The 27952-nt window shown below is 39.7% G+C and overlaps 1 protein-coding gene across 2 annotated transcripts in view; it reads right to left on the reverse strand.

Annotated features, from left to right (window-relative positions):
- Positions 1-6380: 6380 nt before the first annotated feature.
- The window catches only part of COL6A6 (collagen type VI alpha 6 chain), a gene marked incomplete at both ends in the record, with an annotated part of 98840 nt that continues 77268 nt past the window's right edge, over positions 6381-27952 (reverse strand). For both annotated transcript variants that reach the window (XM_080675734.1, XM_080675735.1), the window contains 4 exons: positions 6381-6570; positions 16843-16936; positions 20212-20883; positions 24422-24518. In XM_080675734.1, coding sequence (XP_080531860.1) covers positions 6381-6570; positions 16843-16936; positions 20212-20883; positions 24422-24518 — 1053 coding nt within the window. The remainder of the gene's footprint in view (positions 6571-16842; positions 16937-20211; positions 20884-24421; positions 24519-27952) is intronic.

Consider the following 27952-nt stretch of genomic DNA (forward strand, 5'->3'; position numbering starts at 1 on the left):
TCGTGGGAAGTGGGGGAAAAAAGAAGAACCAATCATACCTGAAGAGTATGATAGCCGAAATGAAAAATACACTAGAGAAAATTAAAAGGCAGATTAAATAACATGGAACAGATTAGTGACCTAAAGGACACAGTAGTGGAAATCATCAAATCAGAACAGCAAAAAGAAAAAATAAATTTAAAAAATGAGGATAGTTTAAGGGACATCTCAGATAATATCAAACATACATTTGTATTATAGGGTTTCCCAGAAGAAGAGAGAGAGGGGCGAAAACTTTCCTAACCTTGGGGAAGGAAATAGATTTCCAGGTCCAGTAAGCACAGAGTTACAAACAAAACCCAAAGAGAACCACACCAAAACATACCGTCACATACAAAGGAAATCCCATAAGGCTATTTATTAGCTGATTTCTTAGCAGAAACTTTATATGCCAGAAGAGAGTGGCAGTATATACAAATATTTAAAATGCTAAAAGGAAGGAACCTACAACCTGGAATGCTCTACCTGAAAAGGTGGTTATTCAGAAATGAAGAAGAGAGAAAGTTTCCCAGATAAGTAAAAACTAAAGGAGTTCCTCACTGACTTTATAAGAAATATTAAAGGGTCTTTTTTAAGTAGAAAAATAAAGTCCATAACCAGAAATAAAAAATACATATGAATGAGAAATTGCACAAGTAAAGCAAATATATAGTAAAGGCAATAAATTAAGTTATTAAGGTTAAAAGACAAAAGTAAGAAAATCAACTATAATGTGTAGTTAGGGGACACAAAACAAAAAGATATAAACTATGACAGCAAAAACTGGAGGGCATTTTTAGAATGCATTCAAACTTCAATGTCTATCAGCTTAAAATACACTACTAGATATATGAACATATATGAACTTAATGGTAATGACAAACCAAAAACCTACAAAGGTACACAGAAAACAGAAAGGAACTCAAACATAATACTAAATAAAACCACAAAGGAAGAAAGCAAAAGAAAAGAATAAGAAAGGAATAGAGAGGAACTACAAAATGGCAATAAATACTTAATAATTTAAGTGTAAATGGTCTAACTGCTCCAATCCAAAGATACAGGGTGGCCAAATGCATAATAAATAAGACCCATTTATATTGTGCCTACAAGAGACTGACTATAGTTCGAAAGACACACACAGCCTGAAATTGAAGGGATGGCAAAAATATATTTCATGCAAATAGAAATGAAAAGAAAGCTAGGTTAGCAATACTCGTATCAGACAAAATAGATTTTAAAACATTGTAAAAACAGATCAAGAAGGGCATTACATAATGATAAAATGGTCAATCTTGGAAATCTATCATTTGTAAATACACATTCAACAATATTTAGGTAAATACAATAAATATTAACAGCCATAAAGGACATTGATTTAATACAAATTGATAGTAATACAATAATAATAGAGGACTTTAATACCCCACTTACATCAATGGATAGATCATCCAGACAGAAAATCAACAAGAAAACAGTAACCTTAAATGACCCATATTAGAAAAGATGGACTAACTAGGTATTTATAGAACATTTTACCCCAAAACTACAGAATACATGTTCTTTTCAAGTGGACATGGGACATTTTCCATGATAGATCACGTTAAGCCATAAAATAAGTCTCAATAAACTCATGAAGATAAATCATATCAACTATATTTTATGACCACAATGTATTGAACCTAGAATTACAAGAAGAAGACTGGAAAAAAACAAACAAACATGTGAAGACTATTAAAAAATGCTATTTAAACAAGAAGATCAAAGAAGAAATTTAAAATATGTATCTTAAGATAATTGAAAATGGAAATGAAACTTTCTAAAATCCCTGGGATGCAGCTAAAGCAGTTGTAAGAAGGAAATTTTTAGTGATACAGGCTTACCTTAAAAAACAAGGAAAATCCCAAATAAACAATTTAACTTTACACCTAAAGGAACTAGAAAAAGAACAAAGCTCAAAGTGAGCAGAAGAAAGAAGATTATAAAAATCAGAGTTGTAATAGAGACTTAAAAAAACAAGATTAATGAAACTAAGAGCTGGTACTTTGAAAAGATAAAATTAATAAACCTGTAGCCAGACTTATCAAGAAAAAAATCAGAGAGGGCCCAAATAAAATCAGAAATAAAAGAGAAGTTACAACTAACCCCAGAGAAATACAAAGAATGAAAAGAATACCATGCTAACAAATTCAACACCTAGAAGAAATGGATAAATTGCTAGAAAAATACAACCATCTGAGCCTGAACAAGGGAAAAAATAGAAAATCTGAACAGTCTGAATAGAAGTAACAAAATTGAATCAGTAATTAAAAAAACACTCCAACAAACAAAAAGTTCAGGACCAGATAGTTTCACAGGTAAATTCTACTAAACATTTAAATAAAAAATACCTATACTTTTTAAACTATTCCAAAAAATTTAAGAGGAAGGAATACTTCCAAACTCTTTCTATGACAAAGATACTACAAAAAAATAAAGAAAAAAAAATTATAGATCAATATCCCTGATGGACATAGATACAAAAATTTTCAACAAAATATTAGCAAACTGAATTCAATACATTAAAAGGATCATACACCATGACCAAATGGGACTTATTCCAGGGATACAAGGATGGTTCTATATTCTAAATCAGTAAACATAATACACAACATGAACAAAACCAAGAATAAAAATGAAGGATAAAAGTCATATGATCATCACAATAGATAAAAAGCATTTGACAAAATTCAACATTCACTTATGATAAAAATTCTTAAAGTGGCTATAGAGGGAACATACCTGTACATAAAGTTGCAAGATACAAAATTAATATTCAGAAATCTGTTGTGTTTGTGTAGCTATCAGAAAGAGATTAAGAAAACAATCCCATTTACAATTGTATCAAAAAGAATGAAATGCCTAGGAATACATTTAACCAAGGAGCTAAAAGACTGTACCCTGAAAAACACTGATGAAAGAAATTGAAGAAAATGCAAATTAATGGAAAGACATACCATGCTCATGGATTGGAAGGATTAATATTGTAAAAATGTCCATACTCCCCAGAGTAGTCTACTAATTCAATGTGATCCCATTCAAAATACCAATGACATTTTTCACAGAAGTATAACAAATAATCCTAAAATTTGTATGAAACTACAAAAAACCCTGAATTGGCAAAGAAAAAAAAAAAGGATGTTGGAGATATGTCCCCTGACTTCAAACTATACTACAAGGTATAGTAAAAAAAAAAAAGTATGGCATAAAAACAGACACATAGATCAATGGAACAAAACAGAGAACTGAGAAATAAGCCCATACATATATGGTTAATTAATCTATGACAAAGATCAATGGAACAAAATAGAGAACCCAGAAATAAGCCCATACATATATGGTTAATTAATCTATGACAAAGGAGGCAAGAATGTACAATATGGAAGTGCAGTCTCTTCAATAAATGGTGTTGGGAAAACTATACATACATGCAAATAAAAAAAAGAATCTGGACCATTTTCTTACACCATATACAAAAATGAATTAAAAATGGATTAAAGGCTTAAATGGAAGTCCTGAAACCATTCAACTGGAAGGAAACAGGCAGTAAACTCTTTGACATCAACCTTAGCAACATTTTTAAAGATATGTTTCCCTGGGCAAGGGCAACAAAGAATAAACAAATGGGACTACATCAAACGGGAAAGCTTTTACACTATGTTGCATTGCCTTTTGTTTCTCTTAATGTCTGCCAAGCTATTTACAGCTTCTAGCTACTAAGTCACACCTAGAGTCTGCAGAGTTTGGGGAAAATTTTTTTGAGACATAAACTGTTGAGACTGGGCTTCAACCCTAGAGCCATTAGATAACCTGGAACTGATAACCATGGGAAATGCTGAGGAAAAAAATGGAGTGGGCTGATGGAAATAGAATTTTTTTCTCACCTTACCTTCCTACTATCTATTCTCCCCCTTATAGCCTCCCCCCTTTTTTACAGGGGTCATTTTGTTGAGTTGATACTAAGTACTACTATCTGATGCTATGTTGAGTTGCATCTCTTTTCAACCTCTACATTTTTTTCTACATGTTTGACTTTTATAACTCAGTGCAGAGAAAATAGGAGGCATGTTCTTTATAGTCAATTAATTTACATTTTAAAATCAAGAAACATCACTGCTTATTTGTGTGATTCTTGGTTTAACTAGGGTTTTATCGAATTTATACTTACTAGTATGTTTTGCAATGTTCCCCATTTAGGAGAAAGAGGTAAATCATGGACAATGCTAATGTTAAGGATTTAGTTTTTAAAAGAACTTAATATTTGCAGTATGTTTCAGATCCTTCACCTATTAATGATTAAAAAGGTGACCCAGCCTGGCCAATGTTGTTCCGTGGTTAGAGCATCACCCCGTGCACCAAAGGGTCCTGGGTTCAATTCCTGGTCAAGGACACATACCTGGGATGCAGGTTCAATCCCTGACCCCGGTCAGGGCGCATGCGGTAGGCAGCCAGATGATGTCTCTCTCTCACATTGATGTTTTTCTCTCTCAAATAAAATGACACAAAATGCTAAAATAATCTCAATCACCAAGGAAATGTTTGTTTGGTGTATTTTACTTATCAATGCAAAAAAATGACAGATACATTTCAAAAGTATTTAAAAACAAACATATTTCCAGCAATAACGAGGAGAAAGGAGTACTTGCTTATTCCAAAGTTAACTAGAAAAATTCCTTTTATTAAAATACCTCTTAAATATTGCTCATCAATTTCCTGTACTTGGAACATATTTTTTTCCTGAATCTCTATGACCACTTAGGATATGAAGAAACCTGATGTGCTCTATTTTTCTCTATTACCTGAGTATGAATATGACATTTAAACTCCTTGCCTCACCCTGAAGACATTGGGAGCTCTCTCTATGGAGTTGCCTGAGTAAGGATGGCAGAAGCGTGGTTTAAAAAAACACTGCAGATAGCCCTTCTTTTCCAGGTTTTATGAACAGAGGTATAGAAAAGCAAATCAGACCATACCTACTGGTGGTAGGTGTCTGTAACCATCTGGCCCATACTTCCAAGCAGGTCCTCTCTCATTCCTGAAGAGAGTGATAATTCTGCCCAGCAGGGCCACTGCTACCAGCTGTGGAGCCAGCTCTTACAATTTGAGGTAAAGGCTGAACATTGTATCTAAATTAAATAATGCTGCATTGGTGTTTAGTTGAAAATATCAGCACCATCATAAGATTAATCATTAATTATATGATCTGGCTGGGGATAAGGAGAGAGCTGTCAGAGAATGCTGGTTGAGGCCTAACCCCATATGTATTTGAAGATTAAAACATTAACAACTTCCTTATATTTTCCAAACTCAGTGTGCATTTAAGACTCTTTTTAGATTCTGCCAGTCCAGTTTGGTGCTATTCACTGACTTAAGTAGCTACATGATGGGTAAAAGGAACTCAGCTTCACCCATGACAAGTGTGTCCTTACTCTCATTGTCTAAAGAATATATGGATGAATAAAAAATAATAAATGACAATAATGGGAAAGAAAAAGAATAAGAATCCATAAAAAGGCCAGGTAGGAGACTCTACATAATGAAGAGGGAACTTTCAGCTCAAAGGCAATAATTTATATTCTGGGGTTATTAACCAGTTTCTCAGTGAATTAGGGAGGATTTGGGGAGTGGGGGGAAAGTATGGAAAACTACCCTCTGCTTCTCACCTGTCCAAGCTAACAACTGCAGAAGATGGGAGGAAACCTTCCAGTACATCCCCGTCGGAGGACTACTCAATCCATCCAGAGACAGTGATGTGTTCAAGTGGACTTGTGGAAGGCCAGATTTTCGAAATTATGACATAACAACAGCATCAATTTCTAAGGTAAATGTTGGGATCTTCCAAAACAACCTTTGGTTAAACAGGTCAGCATTAAACAGTACTAAATTGAGAAAGATGGTTTGGTTTGCAGAAAATGGACTGGACAGAGACCGATAATAAAAAGAATTAGCATTGGCCCATATACACACATGTATACACTATATAAAATTCACCTGCAGGTTATAATCGCCATTAGACTTTTCAAGATACTTCCTCATTCTGCCTTCTTTTAATAACAGTCTTGAATATATCAGTCTTAGCATGCTGGAATTATCAGGAGTGGTCAAATACTGTAAATGGACAAGATATATCTTTAATATCAATGAGTGCAAGGGGTCAAGTTACCTCAATTTCCAACCTGTGGTTTGTCCAATATAGTGGACCTCCAGTATAGGCAGAATGTAAATAAAAGTGATCCATGATTTTGGCAGTGAATTTAGTTACATAAGTCCCGAGTCTTACCATACTTCCTAAGGTTAAATTCTTCAAGCACTTCCTTTATATGTCATTTGGGAACAGTTTTTATCATCTTTTTTCCATTTTTAAAGGTATGGAATGTGTTTCTGGTGAAATTTTGAACAGTATTATCTCTGCTGTTTCTTACTGCTCTTGAAACATATTTTTTATCTTGAAAGAACTTTGCCTTTTGTAATGCATCTTCTTTAAGGGCTGCTTTGTGTGGTCCAGGAACAAAGCTATACAACAAAAGAAGAAAAACATCATAGAAGATAGATGCCATTTCAACGTTAATAGACTCTATATTAATCTTTCTTCCTAAATTAATTGTTGCACCCATTTCTTATTGCATCCTTCCTTCAGGGTAATTTCATGAAGATGACTAAACTGGGCATTATTAAACTGGGCAGATGTATCAGAAGTTAGTAAGACATGTTGTCAAATGTGCAAAACTGTAATTCAACAGCAAAATTTCTTCTTCATGGAACCAATTTCAACCAAAACTTTATATAGTTGGCTCCTGCTTATTCAGATTTAGGTGCAAATAGTACCTTGTTAGAAACCACCCTATCTGTACTTTTCCCAGTCTCACTCCCGCTTCCAGTCATTCTGCACGGCATGTTCTTATTTTATTCATAACACTTAATACTATCGGATTTACTTGTAAACTTTTTGGTGATCTATTCTCCATTCTTCTAGGGCTGAATCACAAGGAACAACAACAGCCTGTAATTATTGGAATCGAGAGTCTAGGTCAGTGGTCGGCAAACTCATTAGTCAACAGGGCGGCAAACCGCAACTCACCAGCCGCATGTAGCTCGCAAGCCGCAGTTTGCCGACCACTGTTCTACCCTCTCAGATAGAAATTAAGTTTCCCAAGACCATGTCTGGTCACCATAGTATTCCCAGGAACCAAGAAGAGTGCTGAACACCTAGCAGTCACTTAATATTTGTCTAATGAAAACTTAAGTGAATGCCATGTCGTTACCTCCCTCCCTTCCTTTCATCCATCCATCCATCCATCCATCCATCCACCCACCCACCCACCCATCCATCCATCCACCCATCCATCCACCCACCCACCCACCCACCCACCCATCCATCCATCCACCCATCCACCCATCCATCCACCCACCCACCCACCTATCCATTCGTCCGTCCGTCCGTCCGTCCGTCCATCCATCCATCCATCCATCCACCATCCATCCATCCATCCGTTTACTATCTGCTCTATGATTGGTAGGTATAGTGGGGGACATAGAAACAGTGTCCTGTCTGGCAGGTGCATAAAGAGGTTGATTGGAAGTGGTGAGTAACCCATCAGTGAAAAGAGAGCTGGATTCAGGCTCTGAAACACCTTGAGTGTCAGACTGAGAAATCAAGGAATCCTAGAAGCCAAGTGCTGACCAGAAGTTCTAGCCTGTCCAATAAAATCCTGTGCTTTACTGGTCACATGTGGCTATCTTCACTGGTCACGTGGCTATTGAGCACGTGAAATGTGCTTAATGTGACCAAGAAACTGAATTTTTTTTTTTTGAAACTGAATTTTTTAATTTCATGTAATTGAAAGCTAGTGGGCTCCTATATTGGACAGCACAGGAAGGGAGCCATTCAGCTGGCATTGTTTTACAGGGAAGTGGTGGAAAGTTTTGGTATCAAAAACATTTTTATATTCCATTTCCTCTACTTACTAGTTGAGGAGCTCTGAGCAAATCATTTACGTAGAGTGGTCCTTGTTTCTTCAGGTATAAAATGAGGATAAAAAACAACCTATGCTGTTGTGAGCAATAAGTGAATTCCCTTAGATTAGTTACCATGGTGCTTTATGGGTTACAGATGAGGAAACTGAGGTACATGTAGGAGTTGAAGGTCAGCGACAGAGCTGAGACTATAACCCAACTCTTTTGATACTAAGAGCCCAATGTTTGCAGCCTAGAAGAGGTCAATGAGGAAAAAAGGGGGACATATGTAGTACTTTCAACAATAAAGACTTTTTTTAAAAAAAAAGTCCAATGTTATTTCCATTGAACTAGGTTCTTATTTAGGACACTATGAAGAATCATCAAGATGGAACAAGAAAAGTGAGATGATAGCCTGGATGGTGTGGTTTAGTGGATGAGTCGACCTATGAACCAAGAGGTCATGGTTTGATTCCTGGTCAGGGCACCATGCCTGAGTTTCGGGTTCGAACCACAGTAGGGGGCATGCAGGAGGCAGCCGATCAATGATTCGCTCTCATCATTGATATTTCTATATCTCTCTCTTCTCTAAAATAAATAAAAATATGTTGAAAAAGAATTGTTAAAAGGAAGTGAAATGTTAAATGTCATGCTTTTAAAAGCACATGGAGTCAGGTAGTCTGGAGCAGGTTGGACAGTTAAGGTATGAGGAACCTGGCATATAAGCTTTGCATAAATATTTTTCGGGTGAATGTGTGACTGCCTGGTGGCATAAGAAGAGAAGGCTTATCAATACCTATAAACCTTAGCAATTAGCTGGATTGTGGTCCAGAGAAGATTTAAGAGAACTCCAAATGTGGAGACCAGGGAAATAGTGTCAATGTTCACTATGATCTATTTCTTCATTTGGATTTTTCCGTTTTCACCAGCTAGAAATCTGATCTCTCTCACAAGAACATCAATATTTAGAAAATGAATATGTGAAAGATACAGAACTTAAAATTAAATTCATGTCTTTTACACATATCACATACCTTCTTCCATCTATAATGATAGCTAGGGGTGAAGGAGACATCAAACCAGCAAAGAAAACCATTCCATCCATGTTACACAGACCCTGAAGCCTCCATGCATTACATACTATATGTCTGGGCTTCTGAAACTCATATCCCAAAGTGTGTCTCAGTTCACTTCCATCAATGCTATCAGGAACGTACTAAGTTGATCACCAAACTTGCAGTTACCAGGAACTTCAGTCCTGGCTAAATTTCCATACAAATACAGTTTCCTCACATTTTTGCTCTTCTCTGTATTATCAAATTCCAGACTAACCCTGAACTCAGATTCCCCAAAGTCCTAATTGTATGTACACACCAAACATGGCTCTACTGGTCATGGAGACTGCATTAGTTTGCGTCTGTAACAGTTTTCATGGCTTATACTTATCTGTACTGGTCTCTCCCTTCTCTCCCCCCGTTCCCTTCTCTTCCCCTGGGATACTTTTCATGGTAAGTTTAGTTGTCTTTGTCATAGTCCTCCCTTTGTTAAGAAAAAGTTGTAATTGGTAGCTGCTTCTTTGGCATAGCATTACCTCCCTCAAATATTTAATATTCTCAAAAGGGTTGAACATTATAAATACTACATCTCCAAATTCCCATTTTTTCATTCTGTTCTATATACGAGCTTATATAGGACTAGAGGCCCAATGCACGAAATTCATGCAAGGGGCTCAGCCCTTGCAGCCCTCACAGCCTCGGCCAGCCCTCGCAGCCTGGGCTTCGTCTGGAAGGTCTGGATGGTCGTTCTGCTGTTCAGTCTAATTAGCATATTAGCTCTTTATTATATAGGACTAGTGGCTGGGTGCACGAAATTCATGCATGGGGGCAGGGGGTGTTTCTCAGCCCGGCCTGCACCCTCTCCAATCTGGGACCCCTCAAAGGATGTCCTACTGCCGGTTTACAGGGATTGGGCCTAAACTGGCAGTCGGACATCCCTCTCACAATCCGGGACTGCTGGCTCCAGCCGCTCACCTGCCTGCCTGCCTGATTGCCCCTAACCACTCTGCCTGACGGCCTGCTCGCCCCCAACTGCCCCCCCCTGCTGGCCTGCTCACCCCCAAATGCCTCCCCTGCCAGCTTGATCACCCCAACTGCCCCTCCTGCTAGCCTGCTCGCCCCCAACCGCCACCCTTCTTGCCTGCTCACTCCAAACTGCCCCCCCCACTGTCCTGATCACCTCCAACTGACCCCCACTGATGGCCTACTCACCCCCAACTGCCCCCCTGCTGGTCTGCTTACCCCCAATGGCCCCTGCCATCCCATCCTGGCCTGATCACCCCCTGACAACCCAAGGTCCCAGCCCCTCCTTTTTTTTTTTCAGCGCCTCCTTGAGCAGAGGCCAGGGCCAGCTGGAAGCAAGTATCTAGGATTTATTTATCTTCTATAATTGAAACTTTGTAGCCTTGAGTGGAGACCAGGGCCGGCCAGGAAGCTTGGTTTCCTCCATTGCCGGGGGCAACCCAAGCCTCCTGCTTGCTCCAGCTCCGTGGCCACCGCCATTTTTGTTGGGATTTATTTACCTTCTATAATTGAAACTTTGTAGCCTTAAGCGGAGGCCAGGGCTGGCCAGGGCTTGGCTTCCTCCATTGCTGGGGCAACCCAAGCCTCCTGCTTGCTCCAGCTCCATGGCAGGCCACCATCTTGCTTGGGTTAATTTGCATACTCACTCCTGATTGGCTGGTGGGCATGGCTTGGCATAGCAGAGTGATGGTTAATTTGCATGTTTCTCTTTTATTAGAGTAGATAAGCCTTTGATAAGAATCATTTGATTACCTTGTTTGGGAACCATAAAGAGTTTATATAGTTCTCCTGCTCTATGTTGCTCAGATACTTCTTTACTGATTGGTAACACCAACACTAGGTAGTCAAGATAAAATAGCCAATTCATCTTGCAATATGTGCCTGCCTCCAGCAAAGCTGGATAGAATGAGGTGGAAGAGACTGTAGATTTCAGTTCTCTGTGATCGCAGGTTCCTCATCTACACAGATAATGAGGACTCAGCCATACTGCATTTACTAGTCGACTGGGTTCATTGGAGTAGAAAATGCAGACAAGATTGCTTCTATTTTGAGAATCCTTTTTATTTTAACATACATTTTGTGTCCAACAAACATACGTTGGAAAGCAGAATTACAACAGATGTATTATTCATATGGCACTGGTGACTGTCCATTTTTACAATTCAGTTGTTCTGGCTCTGGTCTGTCAATGCTTTCAAGTCTGGCCAAGTGCTTCCCTGGCTGACTGAATCAAACAATACACAGGCGGCTCTCTGGCTTTTACTGCCTCTGAGCAGATCTGAGTGCTTACAAAGAGGCTGCCCTGCAATCTTGCCCTCACTGGCCATCTGTGTCCTTGCTTGATTGTGTTTGGGTTCAGTTCCTTTCTTTTTCCATCTGATAAGAACCAGCTTCTACCTGTATTTCTTTAAATCTCACAGCAGAATGATCTAATTCTTATGCAGGTCATTCTGAGGCCGCTTGCCTAGCAGGCACTCTCATCTTCCTCAATCTGTGCTCAGTTCTGCCTCACTTCCCTTGAAAGGCTCAGGCAGGAAGTTTCAGGAGCAGCTATGTGCCTTGTTACCTTTCATTATAGTCTTTGGTCACTTGGAGGAGGCCTCGCGTTTCCCAGCCTAACACACCATCAGGGAGCTCCCCAAGCGAGGTATGGGCTTCATGTCTCAATTTCTGATGCCCCAATCAATTCCTAGCATTTCAGCATTTTGGATACAAAGGGGAAGCTGAGCCTCCAGGTATACATCTCAGGCAAAGGGGAGAGGGGGGAATAAATTTCCCTTCCAAAAGCACTGGGAATACCGGCCTCGATTCATATTGTTCTTCAAACAACATGAGTGGGGAGTCGTTTCCAAAAATGCCTTTGAATTTGTATAAGCTGACTATTGCATTTGCCTTCGCAGTTGTGGCCCAGTGCATTTTGTGTGGAGCCCAATGCAAATGCGAAGCCCTTCCCACACTTCCAGGCACCTGCAGCAGGGGGAGCCCTGCTCTTGGTGGACTGACAGCACAGGCATGTTCCAGGCCTGACTTCAGGAAGCATTTGCTGCTGGACAGTTCCCTGCCTCCCAGCAAGGTGAAAGGAGCCATTCCAGGCCGAGGCTTCCTCGCTTCTTTCCGGAGCTAGAGCTTCTGGATTGGGAGTGCTTCTCTGGTCCTGACCACCGCACAGAAATGCACACTCTGCACAACAAAAGTTGGCACACTGTCGAAGGCACTTGTCTACGTGTGATTCTCAGCGGCTGGTGCACACATTTGATTTCAGTCCGATGTGGGCAGGTGTGTATGTTAGTACAGTGTGATTTACCATGGAAACAAACCCTCTTCTAACTACTTGATTTAAATTATTTCTAATTTTTAAAAAATGTAAGTAGTATTCATGCAGGCAAAAGATATGATATAATTGTTTATTATTAAGTTTTACAAGAACGGACTTTTGCCTTTGTTGTTACTTTTAAAAATATCTTTAAAATATTAAGGTCTACTTTATTCCTATCTTTGGGTATATTCTACTTTTTTCTTCTATAACATCTTAAGAACAGTGTTTAGCTCAATAACTTTTAGAGTTTAAAAAATTTTCCTAACACAATGATTAAGACTATAAATTTTCTTAAATTATGAATTTCTGAGTTGTCCCACAAGTGTTGACATATAAATTTTGATTATTATACAATAATAATCTAAGTATGTTTGCATTTTCATTATAATTTTTTGTCCCATTATTTAGATTGTGGTTTTAACCTAAAAATGTATATGCTTAAAAAATATAGCTCAGTTGGTTAGAGCTTTGTCCTGATGTGCCAAGGTTCCATCCCCTGTCAGGGCACATGCAAGAATCAATCAATGAATATATAAAAAAGTGAAGCAATGAATCAATGTTTCTTTCTCTCTCCCTGTCTCAAATCAATAAATAAAAAATTTTAAAATATTGTTTTTATTAATTTCTAACTTAATTGCATTGTGATCAGATTATTTGGATTGATGGCACCAATTCTTACAGGTGTGTTGACGCTTGATAAGTTAAAAATTGCACAAGGAACACCTGTAAACTCTACCTTGATTCAAAAGCTGTTAATGCTCCATGTGTTGTTCAGAAGAATGCCTCATTTTTCTGTGCAGGGTTCTAGTTGAGTATATTAAATCAAGTTTGTTACTCATCTTTTACTTCTTTACTGATTTTTGTCTGCTTCACCTCTCAATATTGAGACTGGTTTACTGAAATCTCCAACTCTGATGACAGTTCTATGGCAATTTCTCTGTGTAGCTTTTACATTTCCACTTTGTATATTTTAAGATTTTATTACCCTCTTATAAATTTAGGATTGAACACTGTCATCATGTAGTAACTCTATTCCCACAAAGTGGTTTCATTTGAAAGTATATTTTACCTGATATTAACATAGCTACTCCAACTTTCTTTTTAAAACATCTGCCTTGTCCTGGCTGGTTTGGCTCAATGGATGGAGTGTCGGCCTATGAACTGAGGGGTCCCAGGTTCGATTCCGGTCAAGGGCACGTGCCCAGGTTGTGGGCTTGATCCCCAGTGGGGGACTTGCAGGAGGCAGCCAATCAATGATTCTCTCTCATCATGGATGTTTCTATCTCTCTCTCCCTCTCCCTTCCTCTCTGAAATCAATAAAAATATATTTTAAAAAAACAAAAAACAACAACATCTGCTTGGTATATTTTTCCCCCTTAATGTTACTTTGCACTTTTCTATTTCTTATTTTGTAGCTGTGTCTCTTGAAAACAGTGATAGCTGAGTTTTATTTTGTTTCTTAAATCTATCAATCTCTGCTTATTTAGCCTATGTACTTTTATTTTGATTACTGATATATTTAAATGGAGTCGATCATGCTGTCTTCCTTTTCCTGCCTTTTTGTTAAAAATATTATGTTGTTTGTTTTTAATAACAAAAGATGATGTTATTATTTAATGCATTTTCTCATGTTTAGGTAATTAATACATAAATAACATTTATACATCTTAGTACACTTTCTTGAGTGTGCTTTCTTAAAATATATTTTTTTATTGTTGATAGTATTACAGATATCTCCCATTTACAATTATTTCTTTCTATTAAAATCACGAGGTGCCAAATGTTTTATTTCCAAAGTTTTGTTAACAAGTACAGCCATTTTGTAACCCCACAAATTAGATATTGCTATTATTTAAAAATACATTTATTTAGATCTATCTAAATATTGACAAATTTTTATCATTCCCTCTTCTTGCATCTCAGCCTTTCCTTCTGCGGTCATTTTTATTTTCCTTGAAGTATGTATTTCAGAAGTTTTTTTAGCAAAGGTCTCTTTGTGGTGAGCTATTGTTTTTGTTTACTCAAGTTGTTTTTGATTTACCATTATTTTTGAAACACAGTTTTTCTAAGTTGACAAAAATTTCCTCCCAGTGCTTTCAAGATTCTCAGTAGCACTGTCACTTCCACTGTTGCTACTGATAACTCAGCTGCCAGCCTCATTGTGGTTTCTGTGTAGCTGAGCTTTCCAGTGGCTTTGTTTTCTTGTCATGGTGTTCTGCCTTCCCCTACCACATGCCTAATTGTTTTCTTTTTATTTATTCTGCCTGTTACACCTTGTCTTTCCTTCATCTTTCAATTCATAATTTCTTGAAAGTGATCATCTCTTTGTGTCTTTCAATATTCTCTCATTTATTTTTTCTATTTTATCTTTCTAGAAGCCCAATTTGATAGGTTAGTCTTTTTATTCTGTACTGCCTGTAAATTATATTTATCTTCTCTGCATTCTGAGTAATTTCTTCATATATATTTTCCAGTCCGTTGTTTTTCTTCAGATGTGTCCATTAGTTACCTGAATTCATCCATTGAGTTTTACAAGTTATTTTTTATTTTGAAAATTGTCAGATGCACAGAATATTGGGAAGAATAGACTCATGAATAAATACCTTTATACCTTCCACCTAAATGATTCTTCAACTGTTCCCATCTTGCTACTCTGTGTGTATGTACACACACATATATCTATATACACACATATATGCATACACACACACACACCATCCTACTTCCTCTTCAGAAAACCACCTGATGGTAGGCTGCAGCCATCATGCATGTTACTCTTAAATACTTTAGCACACCTGTCTCAAAAGCAAAGCCATTCTTATACTGACATGATACCATTACCACACATAAGGAAATCCACATGAATCAATAATATCCAGCATATTGTTCATACTCAACTTACCCAACTGTCCCCCAAATGTCATTTGTATAAGCTTTTCCTTTTGACTAGGATCAAATCAAGATTTACATTATTACATTTGACTATTATGTCTCTAGTCTCCCCCATCCCAGAGCAGTAAGTGCCCCACATCTCTGCAGTTCGTGACACTGAAACCCATGAAGGGTACAGGCCAGCTTTCTGAAGAATATCCCACATTCTGGAACTGCCCAGTGGTTTCCTCAGTATTAGACTTGGCTCAAACATTTCCAGCAGGAATCTCACAAAGGTGTTGTGTCTCCTGCATCATCTCGGGAGGCACATAATATCAGACCTTGGTGAAAGTGGGTGCTGCCTGATCTTACTGCCAGATCTCACCACATAAAGGCACACCTCCCACTTTGCATTACTAAGTAACATGGAGTGGTTCCCCGAGACTGTGTAATTAGGCTGCTCCCCCACAACCTGTCATCCCACGGGTTTAGCATTCCTTGATCCTGGCTGACTCAGTTATGACATTTGAGATTATAAAGTGGTGGTTTTCTAATTCTACCATTTCTTCTACATTAGCTGGCATACTTCTATAAAGAAGAGCTTTTCCTCCCTCCTCCTTTTTTGGGTCTCTACAGCAGTGGTTCTCAACCTTCCTAATGCCGCGACCCTTTAATACAGTTCCTCATGTTGTGGTGACCCCCAACCATAAAATTATTTTCGTTGCTACTTCATAACTGTGATTTTGCTACTGTTATGAATCGTAATGTAAATATCTGAGTTTTCTGATGGATTAGGCGACCCTGCTAGCGGTTCTCAACCTGTGGGTCGCGACCCACAGGTTAAGAACCACTGCTGTAGAGCCTAAGACCATCGGAAAACACAGATATTTACATTATGATTCATAACAGTAGCAAAATTACAGTTATGAAGTAGCAACGAAAATAATTTTATGGTTGGGGGTCACCACAACATGAGGAACTGTATTAAAGGGTCGTGGCATTAGAAAGGTTGAGAACCACTGCTCTACAGAGTTGTGGATTTTAAAAAATCAGTGTTTTCATCCATTACTATCATTATTTTTTGATATTAAAATTGTCCCAAATTGGGCCAGTGAAAATCCTTTCAAGATAGCTCCTTTGCCCTTTTGATATGTTGCTGTGAGTTTTTGACTACTTTCTTGCTTTCTGGCATAACAAATATTCCAGGCTCACACTGCACTTTCTCCACTGTAGCTTGTTGCTCCAAAAAACCCTAGTTCCTTTTAGTAGGGAATGCTGTTTAGAAACTAAGATCTAGTCATTAGTTATGCTCACTGCCACTGGGGAGTCCCATTGACTGTTTTATTTCAACAATTAGATTTTCCACTTAAAAAAACCCTCTATTTGTTGTTTTTCAAATCAACCTGGTCCCTTTTGATTATCTCTTGTCCCCTCAAATTGTATTTTCATATGGTTTAGTGATAGATTTTATCCAAATAGGATGAGTAGGAGAGGAGGAGGAGGAAGAAAGGAAGGGGGAGGTAGGAGGGTACCTCCATTTATCAAGTGATGCCAAACAGATAATACCTTCGCAACTGCTGTGGGGGCTGCTTCAGGTTTGTGGAGCTGAGTCTGTTGCACTTTGTTTTGAAGTTTATTGGTGGATATTTGTTGAGTGCCCCTAGGAAGAGAAAAATTTGTGATGAGTCTCTTATGTATGGCTATTAAATGCTCTATATGCAAAGTGTCACATCACAGTTTTCAACATTGACCAAAGGAAGATACTGATTGGGGCTGGCACAGAAGATGGGAGTCGATTTCTCAGAGGAGTCTCTAAAACTGGGGTTTAAAAATACATCTCTGGCCCTAGCCGGTTTGGCTCAGTGGATAGAGCGTTGGCCTGCAGACTGAATAGTCCTGGGTTCGATTCCAGTCAAGGGCACATGCCCAGGTTGCAGGCTTGATCCTCAGTAGGAGGTGAGGAGGCAGCCAATCAATGACTCTCTCTCATCACTGATGTTTCTATTTCCCTCTCCCTTCCGCTCTGAAATAAAAAAATAAAATAAACAGAAGTACATCTCTGCAAAATTTATAGGTGGAGAATTCAACTTACTTTTCAATAAAAGTAAAAGCTTCTAAAGTTGGTCAAATATTAGAGGAGCTATCCTGAGTCAGTCCTAAGAGTCCGGCCTCTAATTGACACAAATTAATCAGAAGTTTTTTTCGGGGAGGGGGGAGAGCAATGGGGGGATAAGGGCACATATGTAATACCTTAATAAAGAAAAAAAAGTTATTTTCATTTGCTCTTTTGAAATAACAAAATGCAAAGGGAAAACAATATTCCCTCTATAGTCTCTGTATCATTGACAACAACAGAAACGATAGCGCCATCTTGGGTTTAATTCAGTAGTGGCTCATTTCATTTGGAAGTATATTAATTTATCAGGATAATAAAGCATGCCTCTTACCACATCATTTAAACATTTAAAAACCATTTTAACTTTAAAAATGTATTATTTATTTCCTTGAAGCATTAAATTGAACATATTTGTTAAAAACAGTTAAATCTCTTCCTGGTGACCCAGGGTCATCCTATGTAGCATGTTCGTCTGGGCTGCGAGACAGCACTGTTTGCAGAATGGGCTGCAGGCTGCTGGGCTGAATGGCCCCAGACTGTGACGTTCCCCTTATTGTGCATCTGAATTTTAATTGTTTATCTATCGTAACTCTAAGCATCAGGTTGTTTGCCAGTCATTTTGTTCCTCTTAGAAAATGTGTTGATGCTGATATGGACTGTGCTTAATAGCCAACTGTATCACAGCTGTGTGTTAAATAAGAGTCACAACCTGGAGAGGGCGCTGGGCTAGAATTAGGGAGGGCAAGGACCATGTCTGGTTTTGGCATCTTTGATACTCTGCACCTGAACAGTGAGTGACTCAGGCATGTTAAATAAATGCATGTTAATGTTGAGTGGGTGAGTGTGAGTCCGTGTGCCTGCTATGGAATTAAGTATGCAGGCTTGAATATGATTATGTCAGAGCCTTCTTCAACTCTTGTCCTTTCTCAGCTAGATTTTAAAATTGAAGATCTCCAGATACTTAATTTCTAGAAAAGTGGTGTATAACACTGTCATGGTTATAGTTTTCCAAAAAGCACTTTCTATATCTCACCTACTCCCAAGCAATTCTTAAAACATCTCTTTCCCTTTCTCTGGTGGTGGTATGTGTCATTTATCTAATCATATACAGGCATACCTCGTTTATTGTGTTTCACAGATTTTGTTTATTTTATAAACTAAAGGCAAGACCTTCCACCAGCAGAAAGATTATGATAAACATAAATATAGCTTTATTGCAGTAGTCTGGAACCAAACCCACAATATCTCTGAGGTATGCGTGTAGTGTGACTAATTACCATGAAATACCTCTAAGAATTTGGGGGGTTTGGGGAAGGAAATTCCATCTTAAACTTCTCATATGAAGTGTTTCTTTATTAAGTTTCTCAGAGCCTTTAAAGATGTTCTTTTGTTTTACCCTTACAAGTGCCTTCAGATTACTTCTCTCAGCATGACTCCTAGCCCCCATTTGTTCTAGCTCCTCTTTCTAGTTCCTGTTCCAGATCACACCCACGTCGATTTCATTCTGGGAGCTTACTGCTCACACATCAGTGTTTCTCAAACCACATGTGCATGTGCATCACCTGGGGATCTTGATAAAAGGCAGACTCTGGCTCAGAATATCTAGGATGGGGCCCGGGATTCTGCATTTTTCACAAGCTCCGAGGTGATCTGATACTGTTGGTCCTAGACTCACACTTGAATGGCAGAGTCTCATCGACAATTGCTCAAGGCTTCTCAGACCTCACGGGTGCTGACTGGTCGATGTCTTTGCAGCCCTAATGGCTCTCACCATATAATGCCAATGACAAGTTTGGGTTATAATCAGAATCTCCCTACGCAGGGTGCTCTTTTGCCTGCATGTTCACTTTTATTTATCTGAACTCCAAGGGCTCATTTACCATGAAAACATTCAGAAATTCAACCAAGGGCTTTTCAACCTCCGGAATCACACATGATCAGGACACGGCTTCTTTGTATGCATCCTATTGCATTCGAAATGAACTGCAGACATTCAAGGCAAGCTCGTTCCAAGAAATATAGCCATGATTTTAAACAGATTTTTTTATGGGCACCAGTTGCACTAATTACTGGCATCATAAAAAGTCATTAACAAGACAGAAAGTTTGGCAAGGACGTATCTTTCATCCTGACAGGTACAAATGGTTATCTCCTCATACTTCAAACTCTGCCTTTTGAACTTGTAAAAGCCAAGCCAAGAATTGTTGAATTTTTCTGTGGCTCTTTTCTGATGTGTTAACGCAGTGGTCGGCAAACTGCGGCTCACGAGCCACATGTGGCTTGCGAGCCGCGGTTTGCCGCTCTGTTGACTAATGAGTTTGCTGACCACTGGGATAGGGGCTTAATCACAAGGAACAACAACAGCCTGTAATTACTGGAATCAAGAGTCTAGGTCAGTGGTCAGCAAACTCAGTCAACAGAGCCGCAGTTTGCCGACCACTGTAACTGATGGCACTTTCCATCAAAGGGCAGCATGTTAATGTCACATGGCAAAAGGGCTTCTACTTTATAGCTAAAGTCCAGCCCGAGGCTCCACACCCCCAGACTCTATTGCCCCATTCAGACAGATATGTGAGCAGCTGCTTGCTATGATTGTTTCTCCACAGGAAGCAGAGACATGAGAAAGATGAGCCAGAAAATGAAAAGCTTAGGGATCAGAGGCTCCCTCACTCCACCATTCATCATTACGTGTTTTCCTTTCTGACCCTGCAGTGCCCTGGAAGACATGCACGAGGTTTCCAAAAATCCATGTCAGCTCGTCAACCCTTTGTAACAAGTGCGCTCTAAGCATGCAAGGAAAAACAGATTTTATGACTTACGCCTGATTGAATTTATAAAGGACTTCACAAACTTCACACCATATCTGTGGTCAGGTTTATGAATTCGACCAAGCTGGACCAAGTGGTGATCCAGAGGGTGGCTGGCTAGATCTTCCAGTTCCTTGTCATTCCAATTAGGGCCAAAGGAAAACACAAACAGGGCATAACCTTGACATTTGGCTTTCAGAGATTCTTTCTTTAAGGTTTCTCTGTCCAAGTGACTAGTTTCCCCAGCAGATATCACAAATATGACCTTGTTTCTTCTCAGATTCGGCGCACTTAAAAAGATATTGTCCAGAGTCCACTGTAAGGCATGACCGATAAAAGCATCTCCATTTAGCTGTTGAACCGATTCTTCCACATGCCTCTTCATGCGGCGTCTGCTGTTGTAGGTGGTAAGGTTGAACTCCATTCTAACGGGACTCTTCCGAGTGTTGGGTAGGAAGTTGGGGGGAGCATGGCTTAACAGGGCGACCCGGTCTCCAGTGACAGAGGTCTCGGGCTCTGGGGTGATTTCAAAGTGATCTAACACTGCTCCCAGGAAGTCTCTCATGTCTTCAAATTCAGCACTTCCCACGTGTCGGGAGGCATCCAGCAGGAAAGCTGCATCCATGTAAGACTGCACGGGGGGTGGTCTGGCTTGATCGCAAGAAGCATCTGGCTTGCAGACATCTGCAGACCAAAAGGCACCTAAGGTTACTGAACAGAAATGGACAGAACAGGAAAGGCAGCATCTCAAAGATTTCACCATTTGTAAACTGTACGATCTTTGATCTTGAAATAGTTACTAAATAACTCTGACATCAACTCTAGGAAGATTTCCTAGTACATGGTTTGCATCTGTATCCAAAAATGCAGATTTTATACCCAGCCTGGGTTTTAATTCCATTCACTAACACTATCTGATTTTTATTTTTATTTTTTATTGTTGACACTATTACAGATGTCCTTCATTTTCCCCACTTTGGCCCACTTCCACCTAGCCCCTTCTCCGCTTCCCCTGGCCTTTACCACACTGTTGTCTGTGTCCACAGGCTATGCGTATATATTCTTTGGCTAATCTCTTCACTTTCTTTTACCCAGTCCCCCAAGCCTCCCTTCCCTCTGATATTCTGTTCCATGTATCCATGACTTTTAAAACTTAAGCTGTTTTCAACACAAGTTTCGTCTTAGCTGTTTTTTAAGTTTATAAAGATCAGAGCGGACAATTTATCTCATGCTGTTAAGAGTATACTGGCCCAGTCTGTTGGAGCGTCATTCCATACACCAAAAGGTTGCAGGTTCAATTCCTGGTCAGGGCTCAATCCCCGGTCTGGGCATGTACAGGAGGCAACCGATTGATGTTTCTCACATCAATGTATATCGCTCTCTAAAAAATCAATAAACATCCTTGGGTAAGGATTTTTTTTTTTTTAAAAAAGAGTATACTGTATTATGACATAAAATGATCTATCTACTTGATGATATACAGGTTAAACCAGTGACCTTTATCCTTATGCTCACACTGTTCTATGAAAGGTAATCTGTTTAAAAGGTGGAGTGAAGAAAGCAATGACTCTTATATTTCAATTTGAATAAAAGGTTATAATTCGGTGTGTATCTGTGTATGGACATTAAGGAAAAAACTACTCTTTATTTTTGTATTTTCATAGTGATTATTAGTTGAAAGCTCAGTATGTGTTTGTTAAATAAATGAATATAAATAATGCATGTTAAGAAACTTTCATAGCACATGGTCATTTTAATAAATATGTATATCTCATTTTATAAAAAATGTGTAGTAATAAAAACAGTAAATTCTTTTGACTCTACCATATGAATATTTAGAGAAATAAAAAAAATGGAAATATCTTAAAGGTCACCTAATCTTTTAATTTTAGAGGTGACACTGAGGGCAGGCAAGTAAAACAATTTCATCAAAGGATAGCAATATTTCTAGAAGTTTCTACGTATGAAGTCAGTGTTGTATTGATAGAGACAGGGCCATGTGGTGTAGTGAGGAGGCCCTTGGCCTGAGAATCAGGATTCCTGAGTTTCGGTCTTACTGTACCCAGGAACACTCTCTGTGCATCTATCCAAGACACCACTGGGCCCCGATTCTGCACAATCAGGTCATTGGATTAGATCCACCCAGAGAGCCCTTCCAGGACTGACATTCTGTAGTCCTCGGTTTTCAGGAATAGTTAATGGTTAAGGATGGGAATGGCCTCTTTAAAAATCAAAGAGAAAAAGAATGAGAATGGAATAACATGTGTGTGGACAGCTGGTACTTAGATATGAGCCCGGGCTGCAAATGAAAGCTATTCGATGAAAGGTTAATAACCAGAATGCAGATCCTAGGGGATGTAGCAAACTTCCTAGCTTCATTCTTGTTCATGGACTCCATGTAGCTCTGGACAAGTTACATTTCCCTCACTAACATTCAGTAAAATTTTATGACCATATTTAATAGTCAGATGACTGAACAGTCACCTGTGTGCAAGGCAGTTTCTAAAACCAGGGACAGCAGGCTGCCCATTTGTTCAGTTTTGTGGGGTTTTTTAATTGCAGGAAACGAGAGCCAAAATATCTTCCCTTAAATGCCTAGGAGACAAAACAAGGGTTCGAGCCAAGAAATGAAGCCAAAATCTATCCCCAGTCACACATGTGCAACTTCTGACTGTGCAACATACAGCATACTGCGGTAACTGACATGTTTGAGAGCCAACTGAGAACACAGAGGGTGGGATGTAGCTCCCCACAGTATGGTTAGCACTTTAAGTGCTTTGAGTAAGAATGCCAGTGCCTAACACTCTGTGCAATTGAAAGAGGACGGGATGGAGGGGAGAGAAGAGAGAGAGAGAGAGAGAGAGGGAAAGAGGGAGAAAAGGGAAGGGGGAGAGAGGGCAAGGTGAAGGAAGGGGAAGAGGTGGGGAGAGAAGGAGATTGATTAGAGGGAAGCAAAGGGGAAGACAGGAAGAAGGGAGGGTTATTAGGAAAAGTTCTGCTTCTGCCTCCAAGTTACTACCTCCCTGTGAGGTCAGTTATAGGGTGAGCATTAGCGTCACATTGTTAAACATGGAGAAGGAAAGGAATTAAACATTTTCTTCGAGGCCAAGTACAGTTTCAAGGGGCAGAATAATGGGATCTCTGCTATCATAAATTGCAGGTGTTTTAAAGCTAGTTTTCTTGGGATGGATCTGGCTGCCAGGCCCTGAGCAAATGATTTCATCTCTCTAGTCCTCATTTGTACAATGGCGGTAATAACAGTTCAAACGTTTCAGGTGATTCTATCGATTGAATGAAACAGTTAGAAAAGTGCTTGAAACACAATAAACACCATAGCTTAGGTGTTAATGATCATCACCACCATCATCAGTGTTCTGTAAAGCAATTAGACAGGGCACAGTTTCTAATAAATGCTTGATAACTCAGCCATCACACCCACCAGTGATCTCAGCAGTTTTGACGCATTTCATAATTCCTAGAATACTCAAATACAGGTTAGCCAGTTCCCCAGCTAGACCTGTAGACTGTATAAACACAACAACACACAAACCAGGCCTGCAAATCCTGACGCTTCCCATTTAGGAGCCCATGAAGCATCTTTCGAATGAGAAATGCACGGATTTTTGCTAATTTCCACTTATCCTGTAAAACATTTCTTTGGGGTGTGAATATTTAGGATTTAGAAACACATAAATATACTTTATAGCAGGGGTGGGGAACCTTTTTTCTGCCAACGACCATTTGGCAGAAAACATCATTCACGGGCCATACAGAATTATCACCTTAAAAATGAGCCTGCTATATTTGGTCAAACATTTAATTAACTCACCCCTAATGCCTTGGCAGGGCCAGACCAAATGATTTTGCAGGCCTTATATGGCCTGCAGGCCGGACGTTCCCTGCCTCTGCTTTATAGAATGAAAAACTTGGCAATGAGACAAGCTACATTTTTCTAAAAATCCTTGCTGGATCCTGGAAGCTGCACGAGGCAGAGAGGCCTGGGAATGTGATCCTCCTGCTGTGGTACCTAGGAGGAGCCCCTGCTCGAAGCTGAGAGGCTCCATCTGTGGATGATGCTGTGTGATGAGGTGAGCCCAGAGCCCCAGGGAAACTCTCCCAAGGCCACCCCTGTCCTAGCTGCCAAGTTTCAGCCGGTCCTGCCAAGGGTGACTCAACATGCTTAACAGGCCTGATCCAATTCTGGTGTCTCTGTGGGTCTTACCATAGCAGAACGTGCACCTCTGTAGTCTCTCTAGTGCTGGCGTGTAGTCGGTCCCGGACGGAACCACTATTACTTGGAATGTGCCAGTGTCGTCGATCTGCGAGGAGGAGAAGTGAGAGAAAGAACAGCGTAGTGGGTGGGGCTGCAAGAACTTCCCAGGACTGTTCACAGAACTGAGATGTGGCGAGGGCAACGTTGCTGCTTCTAAGAAGGCCGAGGGGAGGCACAGCCTGTCAGGGTGGCTGAGAGCGCTGCCTGGGTGTGAGCCCTGAAGCTCCCTTTAGCTGTATGACAAGTTATTTTGCCTGTTTCCTCCTCTGTAAAATAGAATAACCATACGCCTAGCTAACAAGGCTACTGAGTGATTCATCATTGAAAAGCACTTACTGGCACAGGGTGGGTCACATGGGTCAGGAGAGACCACCAAGCACTTTCTACCCATTATCTCAACAACCCAGTGAGGTTTTTTCTTATGTTCACCATCCCTGTTTTACAGATGAGGAAACTGAAGCTCAAAGAAAGTTGAAAGTAGTAGGACAAAGGTCGCAAGGTCTGGGCAGTTCTTACTAAATGGTATTCTTATTAAACTAGAAGCCTGATGCACGAAATTTGTGCACTTGGTGGCGGGGGGGAGGGGTCCCTCAGCCTGGCCTGCGCCCTCTCGCAGTCTGGGAGCCCTCGGGGGATGTGCTGTATCCCCTGAGCCTAGGACAGCACCTGGTATATATGAGGAGCTCACAAACATTTGTTGGATGAATGAACCTTGGGACCAATTCTGACTTCTGTCTGCATCTCTCACTTTTCTGTCCAAGGTGTGTTTGGAGCCAATTCTGTGCTGGGTCTTTGTCAAGAATTTGTACCTTCATTAGTGCCTTTTTGAGATGAACTCCATCAAGAAAGGAGCAAAGAGTCTCTAGGTGATTTGGGTAGAACCTATAAGTGACATGTTAACATGCAAAAGGTTTAAAATAAGCCAACAAAATACGTTTTCTTAAGTTATATGCTGTGCATATACCTTTGAGCGAGTGATGGAATTGTGTCAGTTTAAGTTTATATTCCAAGTACCCTCAATTATTTATTTGCATTAGATATTAAGTTATCCCTTGTTTTGTGGCTAAATAAAGCCAATGGTCAATATGGGCTCTCGATAAACAGAGGGAATTATGAGGACTCTGTGAGTAACCAAATCCACTTACAGAATTTGGAGCTCCTGCACCTCATAGCAGCTTCATTTGCTGGCCCCAGTCTTTTCTAATTTATGTGCATTTTCTTCTCTGAGGCTGATATTATCAGTCTGATCATTTGCATAATTCTGAGTTAGTTCAGTGAGGCTAATAGCAGTTTCAGTTCTTCTACAACCTAGACTTCAATATTGTTAAACAGATTTTAGTTCAGTATCAAGCAAAGGAATGATAATAAAGCAAAAGCTACCTTCTTGAGTGTTTGCTATGTACTAAGCTCTGATGCACAGCATCACATCATTTAATCTTCACAACAACTCTAGGAAACAGACACTGCTTGCTCTGTTTTATAGACTAGTGCTCCGTTTTAACTCAGTCCTGCTTATTTGATCACCTTCACAGAAAATTACAAAGTGGGAAAGGTCAGAAGCCCATTAATCCTAGCCTCCAGTCTCCGGGAAAGACAGGGAGAAGTCATTGACAGGTGAGTGACTGCCCCTATGAAAGGCCTTCAGGCAAAGGTGATGCCTTACCACCTACATTGAGCCAGCTAGTCCATGCCAACAGTAAATCAATCTTGCCTTGAGAAAAATGCTTACTTAACTCTAATCTGAAGTTCCCTACTGCTATCAATCCCAGTTTCTCTAATATGAAATTTTGCTAACTTGGCGTTCAGCTGGCTAATTTCCTCCAGTAATAATTTTTCACACACTTGAAGACAGTGATCCAGTTGCTTCCGACTTTCATTCCTCCAAATGAAATAGTTTCCCAGTGCGTGGCCTTTTATTCAGGTTGTATCTTCCAAGGCCCTTTTGCTGCTGTGTGGGGCCCCTCTTCATGGTTCCACACAAGTGCAGAGCAAAACACCATATTGGGCCAACACAAGAGGACAGGAAGGACACTTGGTTGGGTTCAGCAGGTCTTTTGTAAGAGAGCCCTGCCACTGAGCCACTATGGGCAGGTGTTTTATTTTTATTTTATTATTTTTATTTTTTTAAATATATTTTATTGATTTTTTACAGAGAGGAAGAGAGAGGGATAGAGAGTTAGAAACATCGATGAGAGAGAGACATCTATCAGTTGCCTCCTGCACGCCCCCTACTGGGGATGTGCCCGCAACCCAGGTACCTGCCCTTGACCGGAATCGAACCTGGGACCCTTCAGTCCGCAGGCCGACGCTCTATCCACTGAGCCAGACCGGTTAGGGCTGGGCGGGTGTTTTAAAGGTTAGAACGGCTATCTTCAAAAAAACAAGAAGTAGCAAGTACTGGTGAGGATGTGAAGAAAATGGAACCCTTGTGCACTCTTGGTGGAGTGTAAATTGGTTCAGCCATTATGAAAAACAGCATGGAAGTTCCTCAAAAAACTAAAAATAGAACTATGATTTGATCTAGCAATTCCACTTCTAGCTATTTATAGGAAAAAAAAAAAACTAAACCAAAAACACTAACTCAGAAAGATCTCTGCACCTTATGTTCATTGCAGCATTAGAGTAGCCAAGACGTGGGAACAACTTGTGTCCACCAATGGATAAATGGATAAAGACGTACTTGTGCGTGTATAATGGAATATTATTGAGCCATAAAAAGGAATAAAATTTTGCCATTTGTGACAGCATAGATGGATTCGAGGGCATTATACAGAGGGAAACAAATCAGACAGAGAAAGACAAATGTCATATGACTTCACTTATGTGTGGAATCTAAAAACAAAACCCTAACTCACACAGAGAACAAGTTTGATAGTTGCCAGAAGTGTGGGGTGGGAGGATGGGTGAAATGGGTGAAGGGAGTAAAAAGGTAAAAATTTCCAGTTTTAAAATAAATACGTCATGGGGATGTGATGTACAGCATGATTATAGTTAATACTGTATAGCACATTTGAAAGCTGCCAAGATAGTAAATCTTAAAAGTTCTCATCACAAGGAAAAAACAAATTTTATAACTGTGTGGTGACAGATGTTAACTAGATTTTTTGTGGAGACCATCTGGTAATATACACAAATATTGAATCATTATGTTGTGCACCTGAAATTAATATAATGTTATATGTCAATTATACCACCATTTTAAAAAAAAGGTCATCTCGATCCCAGATTTCTTTAGGAATGCTACACAGCAAGAATTTAATCCTCAGCCTAAGAAGCTATAACTAGAATGGCTTTTTCTTTATAACATCTAGATAGTTACATGATTGGTGAAGCTATAAAATCAGTCAATTGGTTTTCATTGTAGAGTAACAATTACTTATTCTGGCCATAAAGTGACATCCAGGAATGTTTATTGGCCTTCCTGACTGAGTATCTTGACACCCAGAGGCAACTCAGAGTCCCTTGCAGAAGCACTAGAGT

This window comes from Plecotus auritus, assembly GCF_963455305.1.
Source record: "Plecotus auritus genome assembly, chromosome: 6".
Classification (NCBI taxonomy): Eukaryota; Metazoa; Chordata; class Mammalia; order Chiroptera; family Vespertilionidae; genus Plecotus; species Plecotus auritus.